This window comes from Rhinoderma darwinii, chromosome 8 (assembly GCF_050947455.1).
Source record: "Rhinoderma darwinii isolate aRhiDar2 chromosome 8, aRhiDar2.hap1, whole genome shotgun sequence".
Classification (NCBI taxonomy): domain Eukaryota; kingdom Metazoa; phylum Chordata; class Amphibia; order Anura; family Rhinodermatidae; genus Rhinoderma; species Rhinoderma darwinii.
In genome coordinates, this window is record NC_134694.1 from 54,665,853 (window position 1) to 54,689,848 (window position 23,996).

At 46.2% G+C, this 23,996-nt stretch overlaps 1 protein-coding gene across 2 annotated transcripts in view; it reads left to right on the forward strand.

Annotated features, from left to right (window-relative positions):
- Positions 1-22,605: 22,605 nt before the first annotated feature.
- The window catches only part of STEEP1 (STING1 ER exit protein 1), a 49,140-nt gene continuing 47,749 nt past the window's right edge, over positions 22,606-23,996 (forward strand). For both annotated transcript variants that reach the window (XM_075834280.1, XM_075834281.1), the window contains exon 1: positions 22,606-22,822. In XM_075834280.1, coding sequence (XP_075690395.1) covers positions 22,699-22,822 — 124 coding nt within the window. In that variant the 5' untranslated portion in view covers positions 22,606-22,698. The remainder of the gene's footprint in view (positions 22,823-23,996) is intronic.

The following is a 23,996-nucleotide window of genomic DNA, read 5'->3' on the forward strand; positions in this document are numbered from 1 at the left end:
TCATAGTACTACAATAGTAAAAGATATACTGGATAACTAAAAATAAATGTCCAAAAGGTCATAGAAACGCCGCAAAGGTGAAACCCTCATTAAGACCACCAGGGCTAAGGGTGCCCAAACGGTGGATACAGCGTGCTTCCTCCTGTAGTAATTTACGATCCAGATTGCCGGCTCTAGGGCCAAGTTTAATCTGAGTAATACCCAAAAATTCCAAGGAGCGAATATCACCACCATGTATGAATCGAATATGTCTAGACAGTGGTGTGTCATCTTTCTGATTTATGGTACTCAGATGCTTAGAGATTCTCCTCCTTAATTTCTGGATACTTTTTCCTACATACAGCTTAGGACAAGGGCATTTAGCAATATAGATTACACCTTTACTTAGACAATTACTTAGACAAATTCCGTGCACGAGGATACCCTAAGAAATTGCTACATAAGGCATACACCAGAGCAAGAGGTACAAATAGGAGAGAACTTTTATGCGAACGTGAATCCCTGGGCACTCAGCAATTTCAAACTTTCATCAAACCTGTGGTACCAACCGACATTAGATGCATTGGCACTTTTGACACGGGCTCACGACAGGTCCGTAAGATCCTGCAGCGACATTGGCCAATTCTCTTGACCGACCCTGACCTTCAGGATGTAGTTTCCCATACTCCCAGCATTACTTATCGTAGAGGTAAGAACCTACGTGACTATTTGGTACACAGTCATCACTCAAGACCTACTTTGACATCTAAATGCTGGCTTAAATTGTCAGTTATAGGCTCCCATCCTTGTGGCCGATGTTCGTTCTGTCACCTTATGCCTACTGTCAAGCAATTTACTAATCCACTTGATGGTAGATCTTATCAAATTAGACAATTCATTAATTGTCTAAGTAAAGGTGTAATCTATATTGCTAAATGCCCTTGCCCTAAGCTGTATGTAGGAAAAACTATCCAGGAATTAAGGAGGAGAATCTCTAAGCATCTGAGTACCATAAGGGTATGTTCACACGAGGTCATTACGTCCGTAATTGACGGACGTATTTCGGCCGCAAGTACCGGACCGAACACAGTGCAGGGAGCGGGGCTCCTAGCATCATACTTATGTACGATGCTAGGAGTCCCTGCCTCGCTGCCGGACAACTGTCCCGTACTGAAATCATGTTTTCAGTACGAGACAGTAGTTCCACGGAGAGGCAGGGACTCCTAGTGTCGTACATAACTATGATGCTAGGAGCCCGGCTACCTGCACTGTGTTCGGTCCGGTACTTGCGGCCGAAATACGTCCGTGCAAGTGTAATACTATAAGTGAAATATAGGGGGCAGTAATGAGTGAAGTGCCTCAATAGAAATAAATGGATAATGGGGTGCAAGTGTGTGTGCACATACCCTAAATCAGAAAGATGACACACCACTGTCTAGACATATTCGATTCATACATGGTGGTGATATTCGCTCCATGGAATTTTGGGGTATTACTCAGATTAAACTTGGCCCTAGAGCCGGCAATCTGGATCGTAAATTACTACAGGAGGAAGCACGCTGTATCCACCGTTTGGGCACCCTTAGCCCTGGTGGTCTCAATGAGGGTTTCACCTTTGCGGCGTTTCTATGACATTTTGGACATTTATTTTTAGTTATCCAGTATATCTTTTACTATTGTAGTACTATGAATATAGCACTGGCTAGGCCTGATCAGCATTTGGGCCAGCCATGGTGAGTGTGTTCTCCACATCGAGACACATCAATATGCAGTACTTTGTTATCCTTAATCTTACTTAAATAGTGATGAATGTTATCAATTCACCTCTCTCCATCATTCCCTACCACTCTACGGTTTAATGTTTCTGTCTATGACTATTGACATATTTAAACTACACTTCTCTGACGGCTACTGCTGCGGTTTCTCTCTTTTATACCCAAGTGTGGCGATGGTAATTGTGAATACTATTATTCTCACTGGCATATGCTGCTATTTAGCAGAAATGGGGCATGTCTTAGCTCAACCTCTGCCAGAACTAAATACTGGCACCCTCAGACCTATCTGCGATCTCGATTGTTACACTTTCGAGTTTGTGTATGTGCTCTGGACATTACTGTCCTTATGGAGGTCTGTACGTATCTTCACTGCAACTGTCAGAGCCTGTTTGGCTCCCCCTGGTACTGATATACCGGGTTTTTGCGCATGCGCCTCAGCCCGATTCCCCTCTTGACTGCGATACTCTGTTTCCTCTGAATGGGTCACTGCGTATGCGCCACTAGATCACATCCTATTGGCTGCTTTTTGCCGAACTTGCCATTTGCTCCACTATCCGTCCATCACAGAGTTGGAGGCTCGGTCCTCTACTCTAAGGGTATGTTCACACGCACTAATTATGGATGTAATTCGGGCGTTTTTGCCCCGAATTACGTCCGAAAATAGCGCCTCAATAGCGTTGACAAACATCTGCCCATTGAAAGCAATGGGCAGACGTTTGTCTGTTCACACGAGGCGTAATTTACGCGCCGCTGTCAAATGACGGCGCGTAAATAGACGCCCGCGTCAAAGAAGTGACCTGTCACTTCTTTGGCCGTAATTGGAGCCGTTATTCATTGACTCCAATGAATAGCAGCGCCAATTACATCCGTAATGGACGCGGCTGCAACTACGCGGATGTTTTCAGGCTGAAACATTCCCATAATTTCAGCCGTTACGGACGCCCTCGTGTGAACATACCCTAACTTCTATTGGCCACGGCCCTAATGCAGTGACACCTGTAGTGAGTTTGCCATGTATTTAGTGCAGAGAAATTTGCGGCGCGCCGTCACTAGCCCCGATACCCCTGAAGACGCTACATCTCTAGCGAAACATGTCGGGGGGGGGGGCTTTTTTGAAATTTTAACTCATGCCTTACTGCTGACCTTAGACATTGTACCTATTGTACCTCTCAGTTTAAGTGCGGCGTCCTGCAGCCGCTGACACTCTGTTTTTCACAGCGTCGTTATACACTGCACTATGCTGATCAATGTCAGCAGCAGACATGAATTTTTTAATTTCTGTGTAGTTTGTCTCTTGCTTTAATAGCACAATAAAATTTTGTTACTTCATTCATTTATAGTTGAAAAAAAAGGGCCCATTTTGCCAGCAGGCATCTATTCATATTGATTGCTAGTTTGCCCGTCAACTAATGGGGTCTCTCTCCAGTGTTTGATAGTTCATTGTTTATCAGGCACAGATCTGTAGTTTTAGTATAGTAGCAGCTGTACCTGGTATTACATCTCAGAGCAGCTCAGTCCCAGTCAAGTCAATCCAAACCTTCTCATAACCTACAAGCTGACAAACATATTTGACATTCACCACATTGCAAGTGGGCCTGTGTTCTAACAAATGCCAGGGCTGAATTTCAGTCCCAGTCCGGCCTTGGTTGCTGGTGTCTGTACTATTGGGGAAAAAAAAAATTTTTTTTGGAAAGCTGACGTCATTGTTTCTTCTTCATGTGAATCCTTGAGTGGGCTGGAGCTGGCCTTTAAAGACAGTCTGTCACATTCTTATATCCCCATTTAAAGTGACGGTGGTGCTGTTCCCACCCCCTATTTCTAAAACTGTATTACTTACTCCAGCACGTTTCTATCTATGACCGGAGTATGAAATGTCAGTCTTAGTAAATCTGGGCCAATGTTTTTTGTCTCTGCATTTATAAATACTTAAGGATGTTATTATTGTAATTTAATATATCGTTGGCATGTACAGTCATATATTTAAGTAAACATACAGTGGTTTGGAGTGAAAGCTAAAATGTTAGACTATAGACATCCATAAAGTTCATAACCCATAACTATACAAGAAGAATCTCTCTTGAAAATTATCCTAATTTGGCATTGCTGAACTGGAATTTAACATTAGCTGGACAAAAAATCCTAGAGAAAGGTTTTATAATAAATGACCAAAACAAATAACTGACACAGAACGGACTAGAGGACCTTTGTTATCTTATTTATTTTGATAACTTGGATCACCTTATATTTCAGTACATTTCTAGTCAAATGCATACTGGATTGTTGGAAAATAACTGAGATATTGGAGGAGTTGGAAGCTAGGATTCAGTATAAGGCTTTGTTCACATCTGCGTTAGGATCCCGTTCTGACGTTCCGTCTGAAATTCCTGCCAGAACGGGACCCTGACTGAAACAAACGGAAACCATTGATTTCAATGGTGACGGATCCGGTGCCAATGGTTTCCATTTGTCTCAGTTCTGCAAGGGTTCCGTCATTTTGAGGGAATGAATAGCATAGTCGACTAATGTATTGATTCCGTCAAAACGACGGAACCCTTGCACAACTGAGACAAACGGAAACCAATGGCACCAGATCTGTCACCATGGGGAATCATTTGTTTCAGTCAGGGCACCATTCTGACGAAAAGCTCCAACGGAAAGTCAGAATACACCGCGTTCCAAATTATTATGCAAATGTTATTTTTCGCTGATTTTCCTAAATAGTCGATGCAAATGACAGTCAGTATAATCTTCAAGCCATCAACCGTTGGATTATAATGCAAATTTTATTGAACAAATCTCCTAATGATAACAGATTTTTTTTCAGAAGTAAAAAAACTCAAAATGCACTGTTTCAAATTATTATGCACAACAGAGATCAAAACATTTTAAAGGTTCTAAAGAGAACTAAAATGGTAATTTGTTGAATTTGCCGCATCAGGAGGTCATATTTACAGAAATCAAAAGCTCTTTCAATCAAAAAAAAACTTAACAGGCCAAGTTACATGTTAACATAGGACCCCTTCTTTGATATCACCTTCACAATTCTTGCATCCGTTGAATTTGTGAGTATTTGGACAGTTTCTGCTTGCATATCTTTGCAGGATGTCAGAATAGCCTCCCAGAGCTTCTGTTTTGATGTGAACTGCCTCCCACCCTCATAGATATTTTGCTTGAGGATGCTCCAAAGGTTCTCAATAGGGTTGAGGTCAGGGGAACATGGGGCCACACCATGAGTTTCTCTCCTTTTATGCCCATAGCAGCCAATGACACAGAGGTATTCTTTGCAGCATGAGATGGTGAATTGTCATGCATGAAGATAATTTTGCTACGGAAGGCACGGTTCTTCTTTTTGTACCACGGAAGAAAGTGGTCAGTCATAAACTCTACGTACTTTGCAGAGGTCATTTTCACACCGTCAGGGACCCTAAAGGGGCCTACCAGCTCTCTCCCCATGATTCCAGCCCAAAACATGACTCCGCCACCTCCTTGCTGACGTCGCAGCCTGTTGGGACATGGTGGCCATTCACTACTCCATCCATCTGGACCATCCAGGGTTGCACAGCACTCATCAGTAAACAACACGGTTTGAAAATGAGTCTTCATGTATTTCTGAGCCCACTGCAACCGTTTCTGCTTGTGAGCATTGTTTAGGGATGGCCGAATAATAACTTTATGCACACTTGCAAACCTCTGGAGGATCCTACACCTTGAGGTTCGCGGGACTCCAGAGGCACCAGCGGCTTCAAATACCTGTTTGCTGCTTTGCGATGGCATTTTAGCAGCTGCTCTCCTAATCCTATTAATTTGTCTGGCAGAAACCTTCCTCATTATTCCTTTTTTCACAAGCCCTCTCTCAAGTCCTCTGTGTGTCATTTTTATCCACATTCACCTGGAATTCACAGTTTGTGGATTTAGAATTGGATTTTGCAGTATTGTCTCATTCAAGGTCCAGGGTTTTATCAACTTTCTACTGGAAAAGAATTAGCAACAACTAACATGGATCTCTTGTTATCTTGAGATGTTTAATATAACACTTTTGAACCACCATGACTCTGCACAATTTAAAAATACATATGCTATATAAGAAGAAAATGAAGATAAAGCCCAATGTAATTCAAGAGACCAATAGAAAAATGAGAAGAGAAGATAACAAGCAATTGAACAGCTCTGACTTTTTTTTAAGTAATCAAGGCACTACAATGAAAAATGTATTGGAATTGGTGCTAGAAAAAGACATTGCTTACAAGAATCAGTAAGTACTAACATACTAATACTAAAACGAAAATATAAAATTAGGATGAAAGATTCTTAGCTAAAAGAATTCAACCTGAAGGAAAACTAAAGAATAGATCTTGCCATAATATCTGCTTTTCCACGTGTTCCGGAATGAGAAGTGCTAGAAAAAAAGTCATAGGAAACTTATACTAATAATTCTTTCATTTCTAAACTGCACTAGAAAATAAACATGGAATCTGAGTGGGCACCAAGGTCACTCTTTCTTGGAGTTTTGATACGTGAGGCCCAGTGTTCTTAGGATGGGATTACCGTATGAGGAAAAGGTGCAAATGGCAAAGGGCAGGGGTCAGCAACTCTTTTTGCTTGCCGGGCAATTAAAAATAGAAATAAAATCAACGATGAAGTACTCAGTGCACTATGCAAACACGATAGTCATATAACACAAAGGCTGGATTCACACAAACATATTCTGTCCGTAAAGGACGGAATGTATTTCGGCCGCAAGTCCCGGACCGAAATACGTTCCATCCTTTACGGACCAAGCATGCTCGTGTTAATCCAGCCATACTGTTACCATGTATGAGACAAAAAACAATTAATCAGTTAATCAAACTTACATTTCAGTGTAACCCTTGTCCATGAGTTTCCTTGCAAAGATGGTCCATCTGTGGTACATACGATGTGACAGGCCTCACAGTGGTCTGCATTAAGCCTGAGGGGCTGAGAATTCATGTGTGAGATCTGCTCATACAGATATGTAAAAAAAAGTTACAGCTGCTCAGGGACAAGCTCACGTATTGTTCCTTGCAAGGCTTATGTGACTTATGTGACTTATAAAGGATGATGGGACATGTATTTGGGGCAACAGCGGCCGTTTATAGAATTGCACTGCGTACATGAAACTGGTGTCTAAGTCCCAGCCAAATGTCGTTTCCGTAGCTTGGTTGATGACTCTAGCATGCACCGAAGTCACTGGTTTCTTTAGTGAAATCTTGTGCAAATGCTGTGCGTTCCCTGGCCCTGAAGAAACTAATAAGGGCGCATGCTAAAGTCATCAATCAAGCCAAGGCGGAGGCATTGAGCTGGGTTTACGCTGAAGAGCACTTGAGGGGCTTACGATCCAGTGTGCCAGGCAAATATGCCCCGCGTGCCAGCTGTGGCACACGTGCCATAGGTTGCTGTCCCCTACTACATGGCCTCAATTATTTGGCGGCCTCCAACACTCTGTTCACACCTTTTTTTTCTAATATTATCGTGCCTGTTGTGATATTATTAAGGAACTTTATAGTGCTATTATCTCGGCTCATAGTACTGATATTTTAGCACTGTATGGTACTATTATGTGTTCATTGTATGTCACTATTCTGTGGGCATTATATGGCAATATTATGTAAGCCCTGTATTGTATTGTATTGTATTGTATTGGTTTTTGGCACTATATAGTGACATTATTTAGGCACTACACTTGCCTAGGATATATTGTAATTAAACCCCTGAAAATTAGTGTAGAATGCAAGTAGGGGGTTATCATGTGAGGCCACTAAAATCTACCATATTAGCCACCAAACTATAAACATTGTATGCAGGAAAACAAATTCAATGGGTGGAATTAATATAGGCTGACGTTTTATTCGCCAGGCCTAATAGAAAGAAAGTTGAAGTAAGATGCGACATCCAAATCGTGACTTTTGGGCCCTTTTGTGCCTTTTCTACGCCAGAAAATGTATTTTATGCTTGAATGCCTAAGATCTCATTTATAATGTTTCTGGTTGAAACTTGTTCAAGCCTCATGCATCACAATTTTTATTTAAAGTCAAAGAGCACATATATCATAGTAAAGAATTACAGGAATTTCCATATGTGAACAAGGCTTCCTGGTTCCCTTTAAACTTAACATCATCTGTGACACATATATAAATATACCTGTGGTGATGACGGTGAATGGGAAGATGTTCTGAAGGATTGGCGGTTTTTCCCTTGGGCATCTTGTTATATACTAAAAGCTTTGCCTCTCAACCTATTAGGCAAGTGTGTGAAGTGACCGTTCAATCGTCTGCCACTAGGGAAAAGAGCTAAATATTGCTGTGTTGTTGTAAAAGCGTTACTCATTTACCTAGACTGTGAAAATGATAAAAGGAAAAGATACACTTATTTATAAAGTACCAAAATGTCACTCCAGACCGATACATCGCAGCAAACTATCAAAGGGCTTTATGAAGCTGCTGCTGATGTAGTTTGCTCATAGAGCATTGCCTAGATTAGATATAAATAAGACTAGGCACAATATGCATAGTCCTGCTGAAACGGGACACTAGCGAAGTTTACAGACTATGTATAGCAGATGGCAGTGGCGGACTGTTAAATAGAGCCATTTAGAGCTAAAAGCAAAGTTCACACAAATCCTTATAAACAGCACATATGATAAGCGCTTTGTGGCTACAACACATCATATACAGTTAGATTACTCCCAGTACGGGAGACTCACCACCCTCATATGTCAAGAGGAAAAATGGTGTTCAGATAAAAGGAAGCTTTGTGTCTTGAACCTTGTAATATTCTGTTTCTTCTGGGGCAAGAAGTTAGTAACAAGCAAAACCTAGGGTTGGCCTGAGGATTAGCGTTCCACGTTTCTGTATTGAAAGCGCTAGTTGTTTTAGAATTTTAGCGAGTATGGAATAAAAACCTGTTTTAATGCAAATATTGGAGACGGTCTGCACAAAGTTTTCTCCTTTTTCACCACTATTTATGGGGATGTAGGTGTGTGAATGAATGATTTAAAAATCTAATTGAAAACATAAAAAGTATCCAACTTTGGTTGTAGACTGAAGCGATGTTGTGATGAAGGTTTGCACCATTGGGAATTATTGTTGCTTTCCCTGATAAGGACTACGATTAGCACCAGTGGTGGCGAACTGGTGGCCCTTGGATGCTCTCCCTGTGCCAGTGGCTACTCTCTTTCATCTGTGTACAGTAGCTGGGCTAACATCAGGAATTTCTGGGCCCCATACAGGCAAGGAGTCTGGGCCCCCTCCCCCTTTACTGGGAAAATGGGGTCTGGCAATGGAAAATGGCAGGAGGGCGGTAAAGGGGTGAGATGCAAACTGGCAAGGGCTCTGTGGAGGGTCAACGCTGAGACAGTAGGTGGGCAGGGGCACTGTCATGGGGCAAGGGGGAGAGACTTGGTGACAGGGCTCTGTGGGAGTTAAGAGAGCCCTAGGGGAACAGACAGTGGCAGGGACAGGAAGGGTGCCAGGGGGAAGACGCAACCTGACAATGGTTCTGTAGATGGACAGGGGGTAGACAGGTGGGCAGGGGCTCCATGGAAAGATAAGGGTAAGACAGTAGGTGTTCAGGGGGTAACATGAAAAAAATCATTGCATTGTAGCTGCTACCTGTACACAGCACATTCACCTACCAAGATGTAGTGCTGACTGCTGCTTCTAAGTCCTATAAAAACAAGGGGACATATACAAAACCACCGAAAAAGGCCATACTTACAAATGGGCACAGCCAGGTCAGAAACGCTGATGAAGGAGTGAGCAGGTGCTTTAAATAATAATAGCCACTCCCACTGGTCTTGAGGGGAGTGGTGTGTGGTGCATGGGATGTGTAGTAAGAAATAATAAATGAATAGTGTGTGTGCAAGTGTAATACTATAAGTGAAATATAGGGGGCAGTAATGAGTGAAGTGCCTCAATAGAAATAAATGGATAATGGGGTGCAAGTGTGTGAAACATGGAGGGATAGTGTGTACGTCATGAGGCACAACGTGTATAGCCAGGTAGAAGCCTATTTGTGACGCCTTGATAGTTCATAGAGCGGGCTACCCTGCTTGCTATGCCAAACAACAACACACCATGCTCTCCCAGCATCAAAGACCCGGCTGTGTCCAAGAGAAGCGAATATACGTAGTAATGAAAAATACCTGGGGTATTAGTAATCATTTTGGCCAAAAGGACGCAAGCTCGCAATCCACGACAAGGATCCCCAGACTTGCGAGTCCCTAACTCCTTAAATGGAACAGAATGTTCCTGATGTACAGACAAAACCGATAAAAACAAGGGGACATATACAAAACCACCGAAAAAGGCCATACTTACAAATGGACACAGCCAGGTCAGAAACGCTGATGAAGGAGTGAGCAGGTGCTTTAAATAATAATAGCCACTCCCACTGGTCTTGAGGGGACTGGTGTGTGGTGCATGGGATGTGTAGTAAGAAATAATAAATGAATAGTGTGTGTGCAAGTGTAATACTATAAGTGAAATATAGGGGGCAGTAATGAGTGAAGTGCCTCAATAGAAATAAATGGATAATGGGGTGCAAGTGTGTGAAACATGGAGGGATAGTGTGTACGTCATGAGGCACAATGTGTATAGCCAGGTAGAAGCCTATTTGTGACGCCTTGATAGTTCATAGAGCAGGCTACCCTGCTTGCTATGCCAAACAACAACACACCATGCTCTCCCAGCATCAAAGACCCGGCTGTGTCCAAGAGAAGCGAATATACGTAGTAATGAAAAATACCTGGGGTATTAGTAATCATTTTGGCCAAAAGGACGCAAGCTCGCAATCCACGACAAGACCAGTGGGAGTGGCTATTATTATTTAAAGCACCTGCTCACTCCTTCATCAGCGTTTCTGACCTGGCTGTGTCCATTTGTAAGTATGGCCTTTTTCGGTGCTTCTAACTCCTGCAGACTCTAAGATCTCCCACTGTCGCAGCACATCTGCCTCCTCCTCACACATGGCACCCACATCACCTGTGCAGACCCTAGACCAGATGGAAAAACTAATACAGACCCCTGTCAAGACTCTTTATTAATTCAGACCCTAACTAGGCCCTAAATGAATGCAGGCCTAGGCAATACAAAGGAAGTCCCTAAAGGGGTTTTACCATCTTGGACATTTATGGCATATTCACAGGATATGCCATAAAAGTTTGTTAGATGCGGGTCACTATCTCTAGAACGGGGCCTCCTAAACCCCGTTCTAGCTTACTCGGGTCCCGTTGCCTCCTGCCCATATCCTGGTTGGGTGGTTGGGAGTTAGGGAAACAGCCGAGCTTACTGAGCTACGCTGTTTCCGTAACTCTCATAGAAGTGAATGGAAGTTACAGAAGCAGCATAACACACCGAGCTATCCTGTTTCCGTAGCTATCAAGATCCGAAAAACACGCTCGTCATGCTACGCTGTTTCAGTAGCTCCCATTCACTTCAATGGCAGTTATGGAAACAGCGTAGCTCAGCGAGCACGTGACTGTTTCCATAACACCAGACTACCGAACCAGGAAGTGCCCGGGAGGCAGCGGAGCCGAGTAACCTAGAACAGTGGGCCCCGTTCTAGAGACAGGTGTGGGACCCAGAGGTTGGACCTGAATTTATCGGACTTTTATGTCATATCCTGTGGACATGCCATAAATGTCCAAGATGGGGAAAACACCTTTAACCCCTTAACGCCCTATGACGTACTATTATGTCACGGTCATTGGCGAAATGCTGTACTATTATGGCATCGCGTTAACAGGATACTATGTCTGCAGACATAGTTTTAAAGCAGTTATAGCTTAACGCTATCGTTGCTGCAAGGCCAGGACCAGAGCTAGCCTCCGATCCGGCCAATTAACCCCTTAGAAGCAGTGCTCAAAAGCGAGCGCTGCATCTATTGGTTTACTAGCACCGAAACTCTGCTATACAATTGCGACGTGCCGATGGCTGATTTGGCAACCGGAGGTCTAACAATGGCCTCCTGTCTACCAAGTATGTAGGCCTGTTAGGCCCCGTCCAGAGGCGGGGTCTAAAACTCCTCCGATCGCAAAAAGAAGATGGCGCGGGCTCAGAAGATAAGCCTGCGCCATCAGCTCCACCCCCTGCCATTAACCACTTAGGTGCCGCGATCAAAAGTGATTGCGGCATCTTAGTTATTGTAAATAATCGCCATATCGCTGCTTCTGTAACTGCCATTCACTACTATTGGGGTTACAGAAAGGCTGTTTACGTAACTCACGACCATATAACCTTTTTCATGGTCGGAATTCACCTCATTCAGCAGCAATATACTGAACAGGGTTTAGGGGGCCCTGTTCTGGAGATAGATGCGGGTCCCAGAGGTGGGACCCGCATCTATCTGATATTTATGACATATCCTGTGGATGTGTCATAAATGTCTCTCGTGGGAAAACCCCTTTACGGGGTTAAAACATGACTTGAGAAACACAATGCAATGGCATACTTTTTTTGTTTTACAAATATGGCAAATGTATGCAACTGTATGCCATACATTTGCCATAGTTGCCAACAGTCCCGAATTTGTCGGGACTGTTCCGAATTTACAGAGACAGTCCCGGCAAATTACTGTCTCGACATTGTGGCACTATCCACAGAGGGCACTGTGGCACGTTTTTCTGACGGCTAGCACACTGACCCATTCATTTCAATGGGGCCATGCACACTTCAGTTTTTTTGAAGGTCCCGTTGCTCTGTTCCGATCCAAAGTAGAGCATGTCCTACTTTGGTCTGGGATTCCGTGACCGTGAGGCCCATGCAAGTCAATGGGGCCGTCAAAAAAACTGAAGTGGCATCCGTGTGCCATCCGTGTGCCACCCGTGTGTGATGGAGCCGTTGCCTAGCAACGGCCGGGCGGGCAGTAAAACATAACAGAAATATTACACTAATCGGCAGCCACTTGTCTCTATCAATCACTGATAGAGAAGGCTGCTGATTAAAAATAAACTAAAAATCAGTTCATACTTACCCGGTCGTTGTCTTGGTGACGATTCCCTCTTCTTTCTCCAGTCCGAACTTCCAGAATGACGCGGCAGCCTGTGATTGGCTGCAGAGGCCGCTGCAGCCTGTAATTGGCTGCAGAGGCGGTCACGTGGGATGAAGCGTCATCCCTGGAGGCCGGCATTCTGACGTCATCCTGACGTGCGTGACCGCCACTACAGCCTGTGATTGGCTGCAGCGGCGACATGGATGAAATGTCATCGCTGGAGGCCGGACAGGAGGAAAGTAAGTATGAAATTTTTTTTATTTTTCATTACATTCAAATTTTATTTTCCGAGTGCCGAGCATGGTACTGTCCAGGGTGCTGAAAGAGTTACCGCCGATCAGTGCAGCCCATTAACTCTTTCAGCACCCTGGACAGTACCATGCTCGGCGCACGGAAACACGGAGTGCACACGGGAGTGCACACGGCCGATAAAACGGACACACGGATCCGTCAAAAACGGCCGTGAAAACCGTGTCGGAAGTGTGCACGAGGCCTAAAACAGATTGAACCAAAGCTAATGGGATAATATGGTGACATAATGAACACCCTCCTCTTGTATATAATGCTACATCTCCCCCCTGGAGATACTGCCACTCATCCCCCTTGTAGATACTGCCACACTCCACCTTGTAGATAGTGCCACACAGAGCCCCCTGTAGATAGTGCCATACACCCCCCCTGCAGTTAGTGCCACACAGCCCCCTTGTAAATAGTGCCAAACACACCCCCTGTAGATAGTGCTACACAGACCCCCCTGAAGATATTACCACGCAGTCCCCCTTGTAGATATTGCCACCCTTCCACCCTTGTAGATAGTGCCACACACACCCCCTGTAGATAGTACCACACGCCCCCCTGTAGATAGTGCCACACCCCCCTTGTAGATATTGCCACACTCCCCCCTAGTAGATAGTGCCACAAACACCTTCCTGTAGATAGCACTACAGCCCCCTCTCTATACGTAGCACCATTGGAGCTCCATAGAGGGAGCATCGGCAACGCCCTGGCCGGGTATTCCGCTCCTAGAGGAAGCCCCTGAAGTGCCTGTCCATATATAGATAGTAACGTCAGGGGCCTCTCCAGGTGTCCAATATCAGGCCAGAGAGTTGTCAACGCTCTGGCCAGGGATTCCGATTCGGGAGGAACACCTGACGTCACTGTCCATATATGTTCCTGATGCTCTGGACGGGTATTCCGCTCCTAGAGGGAGCCCCTGACATCCCTGGATAGACGTCAGGGGCTTCACCAGGAGCGGAATCCCTGGCCAGAGTGTCGGCAACGCTCTGGCCGGAGATTCCGCTCCTTGAGGAGTATTCAATTGTATCGGTGCCCCCCCCCCTCACCTTCTCTCCTAGATGCGCCCATGGCACATGCCCAGCCTGCCCCCCCCCCTAGCTACGCCCCTGACTTCATGTACACAAGCTGCACTGTTTTTTAGATGGCATGCTTAGGAACATATACATTTGCATACAATAGTAAAACAGTGGTTCCCAAACAGGGTTCTCTGGAATCCTGAGGCTTCTCAGAATCTGCAAAGGGGTTCCCAAGAAAACAGCAGAAAGCCCTGTCACTTTTATGGTACGGCCATATGTTGCATATATGCTGTAGATTTTCTGAGCAGCAGATTGAAATTCCATACAGAATGACAATTTCCACACCTTTCCTGCTGTTCTTTTCTGCAGTGTGTGGATGAGATTTGTTAAAATCTCATGCACTGTAATGCTACTGTAAATGCTGCAAATTTACTACATGGAAATTCTGCAGCATATACGCAAAGTGTGGCCTTACCATTACAGCATGAATAGCAATCTGCAGTGGCGTAACTACCTCTGTAGCAGCCGTAGCTGCTGCTGCGGGGTCCGTGCCAACCGCCGACACTCCCCCCATATGCCCGGTGGTGCCGCTATGGCTGCTGCAGCGGTACCGAGGCTACTCCGGGGCCTGCGCCGCCGAGCCTCTAATATTTATTGGCCGGGCGGTACGGGCCCTCTCATGCCCTGTGGCGTCACTAGCATCGGAGGGGGCCCCGGCACGCAGGTACAAATACATGCATTAGCGCTGAATGGCCAGGCACGTTCCGTGCTTGACCATTCAGCGCCTTACAATGATGCTGATTAGCGGGGCAAAATGACCTGCTACGCCAATCAGCGACTTTCAGCGACGCTAGCGGCGCGATGATGTCATTGCGCCGCTTCCGTGGTTGAAAGGCGCTGATTGGGGCAAGTCATTCTGCCGTGCCAATCAACGCCTTTCAAAGACGCGCCACTTGCGTCGTTCAGCTCTAGCAGACCTGCTCAGAAGAGAGCAGATCTGCATTGCCACCGGATGGCGTGGGAATGGGATCAGGGTGAGTATTTAAAGTTTCTTTGTTTTTTTTCTACTAAACTGTGAGTGCCATTATCTACAGTGGGGGCTCTATCTACAGGGGGGGTCTATATGTGGGGATGTGGAGCACTATATACAGGGGGAGCTATATGTAGGGTACTATCTACAGGGGTGGGCTATATGTGGAGCACTATTTATAGGGGGAGCTATTTGTAGGGCACTATCTATAGGGGTGGGCCATATGTGGGACACTATATACAGGGGTGGGTTACCTGTGGGGCACTATCTATAGGGGGCTATATGTAGGGCACTGTCTACAGGGGTGGGCTATATATCGGACATTATATACAGGGGGAGCTATATGTGAGGCACTATTTACAGAGGTGGGCTATATGTTGAGCACTACCTATAGGGGAGCTATATTAAGGACACTATCTACAGGGGTGGGCTATATGTGGGACACTATATACAGGAGTGGGTTACCTGTGGGGCATTATCTACAGGGGGGCTATATGTAGGGCACTGTCTACAGAAGTGGGCTATATGTGAGGCACTATCTATAGAGGTGGGCTATATGTGGAGCACTATCTATAGGGGAAGCTATATGTAGGGCAGCACTGTGGCTCAGAGCTTAGCACTATTGCCTTGCAGATCTGGAGTCCATATGTGGGCACTATCTACAGAGGGCTGTATGTGGGGGACTATTTACAAGGGCTTCTATGGGGTCACTATCTGCAGAGGCTCTATGGGAGTCACTATCTACAGGGGGGCTATGGGGACACAATCGACAGGGGGCACGGTGTGTGTGTGTGTGTGTTTGTGTGTGGGACACAGTATATGGTACTATTATAATCAGGGACACAGTGAATGGAACTATTATAGTTAGAGGTGCAGTGTATGGCGGTATTATATTTAGAGGTGTTGAGAATTTTATCTTCGCTTATAGATGCAGAAATTTTTTAAAAGTGAGAAGCTGAAGACATCTGAGTGGAAAAATGCAGAAATGGGTCGTCGCCGGGAGAAATCCATCATAGAGGTCTGGACCGGAGGGAGAAGAAAAGAGAAAAATAACTAGAATCTGAGACATCACCAGTGGGTCACTTAATGTAAATGTTTACTCTGCCGCTAAACAACACTGTAGTCACTGTATGATCTGCAGAAGAGGATGGGTGGTATGATTTTTTTTTTTTTTTAAACAGCATCTCCCAGCATATCCTTACCATTGTTCGGGCCATGCGGCGAGCTGTAGTTTTACGCCGCGCAAACCTATACGGCAGGGGTTGCACTAAATTAAGCTGTATTTGTTCTGGTGTTGTATATATGTACTGAGCTTGGTTCTGGGGCTGTATTTATGTACTGAGCTTTGTTCTGGTGCTGTTTATATGTATGTGCTTTGTTCTGGTAATGTATATATGTACTGAGCTTGGTTCTGGGGCTGTATTTATGTATTGAGCTTTGTTCTGGTGCTGTATATATGTACTGAGCTTGGTTCTGGGGATGTATATATGTACTGAGCTTGGTTCTGGTGCTTTATTTATGTACTGAGTTTGGTTGTGGTACTGTATATATGTATGAGCTTGGTTCTGGAGCTGTAATTATATAGGATATATATATATATATATATATATATATATATATATATATATAAAAAAAATAACAAAATTGCAGTGCAGATGGAATTGTTTTCAATTCATTGTATATTTACTGGGAACCTGTCTGGTAGTTTTAACCCCTTGAACCACCACCATGCGGTAATACATTACCTTACAATATTTCCAAATGTATGTTTTTTTTCAGGTGCAGCAAAATCTATAAAATCAACTTTGAAAACACAATATGCTAATTACTCATTAAAGGGTCCTGTCTTTAAACCCACCTTTCCATGTTTGATTGACTTCCCCCTGGCTGATACAATTTTCTCGGATGTACCATTGCCTTGTACTACTTGGGGGGCTGTGTGCCGCCATATACAAGGGGAGGCTATGTGGCACTATACACAATGGGGAGCTGTGTGGCACTATACACATGGGGGAGCTGTGTGGCACTATATACAAGGGGCAGTGTGGCACTACTAAGGAGGGCTGTGTGGCACTATCTACTAGGGAGGCTGTATGGCACTATTTACATGGGGGGCTGTGGCTCTATCTACAGGGGGCTGTGTGTGGCGCAATCTACAGGGGTCTTTGTGTGGCACTATCTACTAAGGGGGTCTGTGTGGCACTATATACTAAGGGGGGCTGTGTGGCACTATATAAAAGGGTGGGGGGCTATGTGACACTATATACAGGGGGAGCTGTATGGCGCTATATACAGCGGGGGGCTTTATGGTGATATCTACACGGGGCTGTATGGCACTATCTACAAGGGAGAGGTAGGGGGCGGTATCTACAAGTGGGGTGTGACAGTCTACAGGCAGGGCTGTATAGCACTGTCTACAGGGGGATGTATGGCACAATCTACAGGGGGAACTATCTATAAGGGGGGCTGCGTTTGCTATACGGGCCATTCTTTCCTAGTTACACCCAGGGCCGCCATCAGGGGGGTATTAGGGGTAGTGGTGTGAGGGGCCCGGCCAAAACTAATTGAAAGGGGGGCCCGGCAACTGCCTCGACATTCTTTTGGTAGGAAAAAACGGGCCCCTGCAATGGGGCCCGTTTTTTTCACCAAAAGAATGTCGTGAGCTGCTGCTGCTGCTGCTGCTGCGGGCCCCCTCCCCTCGTCATGGGGGGCCGTCAAACCGTCCGCCCACGCGCGCACCCGATCGCGCGCACAATGAAACTGCCGCGCGTGCGCACTCGCGAGCGCGCATCCACGAACGCCCGCACTGGAGACCGCCCGCGCGCGCACCCGCGATCGACCGCGCGCGCACCCGCGAACGAAGCGCGCGCACCCGCGAACGAAGCGCGCGCAGCCGCGGACACACATGGACAAAACTTACCTGGAGCCTGGCTGGAGGTGAAGGACTGGACGTCTGGACCGAAGACCTCCCCTGGAAGACATCGCCGGAAGAGGACTGGAGTGGGAGCAGCTCTTCTGACAGTGAGTAAATTATCTCAAAGTGTTGTTTATGTATGGCCCTGTTCACACAGTATTTTGCAGGCAAAAAAAAATCTGCCTCAAAATTCCTTAAAGAATTTTGAGGCAGATTTTGCCCTGCCCACACTATCTTGCCGCGTTTTTTTGCTGCGTTTTTTGCTCGCGGCGATTGAGGACAGCAGACAAAAAACGCAGCGAAAAATGCATTTTCTGCCTCCCATTGATTTAGATGGGAGGTCAGAGGCGGAACCGCGGCAAGAAAGGACGTGCTGCTTTTTCTTTTTTCCGCGACTGGCTCCGATTGATTTCAGATTAAATCAATGGGAGGCGGTTTTGGAAGTTGTTTGGTGCTGATTCTGACGCAGTGTCCGAGTCAATATCAAGGCCCAAAAACTCTGTGAACTGGGCCTTATTGTTAGGGCTTATTCAGACGAACGTGTAATACGTCCGTGCAACGTGCGTGATTTTCACGCGCCTCGCACGGACCTATGTTACTCTATGGGGCCGTGCGGACTGTCAGTGCTTTTCACGCGCCTCGCACAGACCTATGTTACTCTATGGTGCCGTGCGGACTGTCAGTGATTTTCACGCAGCGTGTGTCCGCTGCGTAAAACTCACGACATGTCCTATATTTGTGCATTGTTCGCGCATCACGCACCCATTGAAGTCAATGGGTGTGTGAAAATCACGCTCAGCACTTCCGCAGCCGTATAAACTATGAATGAAATTAGAAAAGCACCACGTGCTACAAACATACAAACAGAGTGTCATAATGATGGCGGCTGCGCGAAAATCACGCAGCCGCGCATCATACGCTGCTGACACACGGAGCTGTTATGGACCTTTTGCATGCGCAAAACGCCACGTTTTTTGCGCGTGCAAAAAGCACACGCTTGTGTAAATCCGGCCTTAGGGTAGGAACACACTAGGCATGAACACTGCGGATTTTATGCAACACATTTTATTGTGGATAATCCGTAGCGTATCACAGTCGCAGCAGAGTGGGTGAGATATGAACAAATCTCATCCACACGCTGCAAAAAAAATGGACCTGCAGTGTGGCTTTGGCTTTTTAAGTCGCATGTCAATGTATTCTGTGGAATCGCTGCTCCTCTGTTGCGGAAATGCTGCGATTCTGCCGCAAAAATCACACAAGAGAAGAAAAAAAAGGTACTTTTTTAAATTGATAAAGTTTAGACATACCCCGGCCGTAGTCCTGGTGACGCGATCCTCTATTCTTAGCGCAGCCCGGCCTCCTGTCATGACGTTTCATCCCATGTGACTGATGCAGCGGTCACATGGTCTACAGCGTCATCCCAGGAGGCGGGGCTACGTTCAGAAGAGAGAGATGCGTCACCAGGACTACGGCCAGGGCAAGTCTAAACTTTTTTTTCCCTGCAGGATTCCCGCAGCGGACATGCCTCACGAAACCTGCGCCGCTATTTGGTGCGGTTTTGCTGGCAGAATTCCCTGCGGCTCCCGGGATAAGCTGTGTCGTTTTACTCAGCATATCCGCCTAGTGTGTCCCTTATGATGTCGCTCCTGGAGCTGCTGCCGCTCTCTAAATAGGCAGTTGGTCCAGTAGAATTTGGAATTATTTTTTTTTGTGAACCAGCTTAAAAAAATACAAAACTTTTGTGTTAGGGCCTGTTCACATCACTGTTCGCTTCCGCTCCGGGGTTCCTTCTGAGGTTTCTGTCGGGTGAACCCCGCAACGGAAAGTGAAAGTGACAGCACAGCTTCCGTTTCCATCACCATTAGCGCAGTCGACTGCGCTATTAATTCCGTCCGAAAACCAGCCGGAATGGTGACGAACCACCGCTCCGGGGTTCCGTCTGAGGTTTCTGTCGGGTGAACCCCGCAACGGAAAGTGAAAGTGACAGCACAGCTTCCGTTTCAGTCACCATTGATCTCAATGGTGACGGAAACATCGCTAATGGTTTCCGTTCGTCACCATTCCGGCTGGTTTTCGGACGGAATTAATAGCGCAGTCGACTGCGCTAATGGTGATGCAAACGGAAGCTGTGCTATCACTTTTACTTTCCGTTGCGGGGTTCACCCGACAGAAACCTCAGAAGGAACCCCGGAGCGGAAGCGAACGGTGATGTGAACAGGCCCTAACACAAAAGTTTTGTATTTTTTTAAGCTGGTTCACAACAAAAAATAATTCCAAATTCTACTGGACCAACTGCCTATTTAGAGAGCGGCAGCAGCTCCAGGAGCGACATCATAAGGGACACACTAGGCGGATATGCTGAGTAAAACTACACAGCTTATCCCGGGAGCCGCAGGGAATTCCGCCAGCAAAACCGCACCAAATAGCGGCGCAGGTTTCGTGAGGCGTGTCCGCTGCGGGAATCCTGCAGGGAAAAAAAAGTTTAGACTTACCCCGGCCGTAGTTTAAGTGACGCATCTCTCTCTTCTGAACGTAGCCCCGCCTCCTGGGATGACGCTGTAGACCATGTGACCGCTGCAGCAGTCACATGGGATGAAACGTCATGACAGGAGGCGGGGCTACGCTAAGAATAGAGGATCGCGTCACCAGGACTACGGCCGGGGCAAGTCTAAACTTTTTTATAAATTTAAAAAAGTGGCTTTTTTTTTTTTTCTCATTTGTGATTTTTGCGGCAGAACCGCAGCATTTCTGCAACAGAGGAGCAGCGATTCCACAGAATACATTGACACGCTGCGGCTTAAAAAGCCAAAAAGTCACACTGCAGGTCCATTATTTTTGCAGCGTGTGGATGAGATTTGTTCAAATCTCATCCTCTCTGCTGCGACTGTGATACGCTGCGGATTATCCACAATAAAATGTGTTGCATAAAATCCGCAGTGTTCATGCCTAGTGTGTTCCTACCCTAAGGCCGGATTTACACAAGCGTGTGCTTTTTGCGCGCGCAAAAACGTGGCGTTTTGCGCTTGCAAAAGGTCCATAACAGCTCCGTGTGTCAGCAGCGTATGATGCGCGGCTGCGTGATTTTCGCGCAGCCGCCATCATTATGACACTCTGTTTGTATGTTTGTAGCACGTGGTGCTTTTCTGTTTTCATTCATAGTTTATACGGCTGCGGAAGTGCTGGGCGTGATTTTCACGCACCCATTGACTTCAATGGGTGCGTGATGCGCGAACAATGCACAAATATCGGACATGTCGTGAGTTTTACGCAGCGGACTCGCGCTGCGTGAAAATCACTGACAGTCTGCACGGCACCATAGAGTAACATAGGTCCGTGCAAGGCGCGTGAAAATCACACACGTTTCACGGACGTATTACACGTTCGTCTGAATAAGCCCTAACAATAAGGCCCAGTTCAACGTTTTTGGGCCTTGATATTGACTCGGACACTGCGTCAGAATCAGCACCAAAAAACTTCCAAAACCGCCTCCCATTGATTTAATCTGAAATCAATGGGAGCCAGTCTCGGAAAAAAGAAAAAGCAGCACGTCCTTTCTTGCCGCGGTTCCGCCTCTGACCTGCCATCTAAATCAATGGGAGGCAGAAAATGCATTTTTCGCTGCGTTTTCTGTCTGCTGTCCTCAATCGCCGCAGGCAAAAAACGCGGCAAGATAGTGTGGGCAGGTCAAAATCTGCCTCAAAATTCGGTGCGCGCTTCCAGGCGGTCGCCGGTGCGCATGCGCGGGAGTTTGCGTGGTGCGCGTGATCGGTCGCACGGGCGGCGGTGTTTGACGGCCCCCATGCTACCCAGGGCCGCCATCAGGGGGGGTATTAGGGGTACTGATGTGAGAAGCCCGGCCAAACGTAATTGAAAGGGGGGCCCGCAGCTCATGACATTCTTTTGGTGAAAAAAACGGGCCCCATTGCAGGGGCCTGTTTTTTTTCTACCAAAGGCAAGTCGCGGCAGTTTGCCGGGCCCCCCTTTCAATTAGGTTTGGCCGGGCCTCTCACATCAGTACCCCTAATACCCTCCCTGATGGCGGCCCTGGGTACCATGATATAGTGCTGGACGGAGTAGCGTTAACAGGCGGTGCCACGGTAGGGGGGCCCAGAAAATGTAGCTGTAGGGGGCCCTGAAATTCCTGATGGCGGCCCTGGTTACACCCCTGGCAATCTGATTTTAGTCTACCCTAAAATGCCTAAAAATCCCAGCCAGACATACAATATAAACTGCTGTACCAGTCGCTACACAAAGCTTATCCAGACTTCCAGTTAATATGTATTAGATTTTTATTGTCAAAGCAACACACGCCTAGAACATCCAATTCGTTCTTTCTTTACTTTTTTTGTCACATTTTTTAGTCCAAGATGGGATTTTTATTTCGAATGTTTTATAAATTATTTTTTGTGTATATATATATATATATATATATATATATATATATACATACACTGTTCTATGTATGTAACTGCTTGGTGTAACTGCAGAGTTCTGTGGTGTATTTTCAGCGTGACAGTTCTGAGTTCACCTCTGCTTCAGTGGAATCTGTTCTTGCTGGTAGTATAAATAAAGTTGTAAGATCACAGCTGTGGTGACGTCACATTAACGCGACTAATTTGAGCGCACTCTATTTTCACATCTGCTGTTCAGGTTTCTGTAAAAAGGAGTTTATGTCCCGCAATGCCTAAGGTGGTGTCGCGGTCGGTGGTTTGCTCGGATACCCGTGACCGGGAGGAGTATGACGATGGAGAGAAGCCATTACACGTGTATTACTGCCTGTGTGGCCAAATGGTGCTTGTGTTAGGTGAGTGCGGCCCTGTCCGGAGTAAAGCCTGGAGCTCCAGCAGGACAGTGCCGGATAAGAAGTGTGCGCTGTATGTACATGAGAGCGGGTGATGGTACAGTAGTTATCTGTCTATATATGGTGGCTGGCAGCCATAATGCCAGGGAATATTATATGGGGGGCTAGTAAATTGTTTTTGGTCAAAGGCGACTTGTGCCGGCCTGTGGGGAATCTCCTGCTGGGAACCGACACCTTTATTATGAAATAAACATGTGTCGCTCATGCTCATTGACTATTAGAGCAGGGGTCTCAAACTAGGCTGGGTAAGTGGGCCACATATAGAAAAAATTAGAAGTTGACAGGCCGCATTTCAGCAACCCAGTTTAAAGAGGCTCTGTCACCAGATTTTGCAACCCCTATCTCCTATTGCAGCAGATCGGCGCTGCAATGTAGATAAGAGTAACGTTTTTTTTTTATTTTTTTAAAACGAGCATTTTTGGCCAAGTTATGACCATTTTTAGATTTATGCAAATTAGGCTTTCTAAAGTACAACTGGGCGTGTATTGTGTTACATCGGGGCGTTTTTACTTCTTTTACTAGCTGGGCGTTGTGAATGGGAGTGTATGATGCTGACGAATCAGCATTATCCACTTCTCTTCGTTACCACCCAGCTTCTGGCAGTGCAGACACACAGCGTGTTCTCGAGAGATCACGCTGTGACGTCACTTCCTGCCCCAGGTCCTGCATTGTGTCAGACCAGCGAGGACACATCGGCACCAGAGGCTACAGTTGATTCTGCAGCAGCATCAGCAGGTAAGATTACGCGTGTCTTGCTGGAATCTCACAGAAAAGATTATACAGCTGGCACCCTCCTGTAACTGCCAGTACCGGAGCTATTCTCCGATCCGGCTGATTAACCCCTCAGATGCTGCTCTCAATAGAGTGCAGCATCTGATGTGTTTTAACCCGACCGGCAACCTAGCAGCGCCATCGCTGGGTTGCTATGGCGTCCGAGTCTGCCTTGTACGGGAGCCGATGAGGACCCGCCTGCGGCGTGTCCTCATAGGCTTGCAGTCAGTGAATAACTGACAGCGCTAATACACTGCACTACGTATGTAGTGCAGTGTATTAGAGTAGCGATCGGGGCATCAGGCCCTCATGTCCCCTAGTGGGACAAGTCAAAAAAGTTAATAAA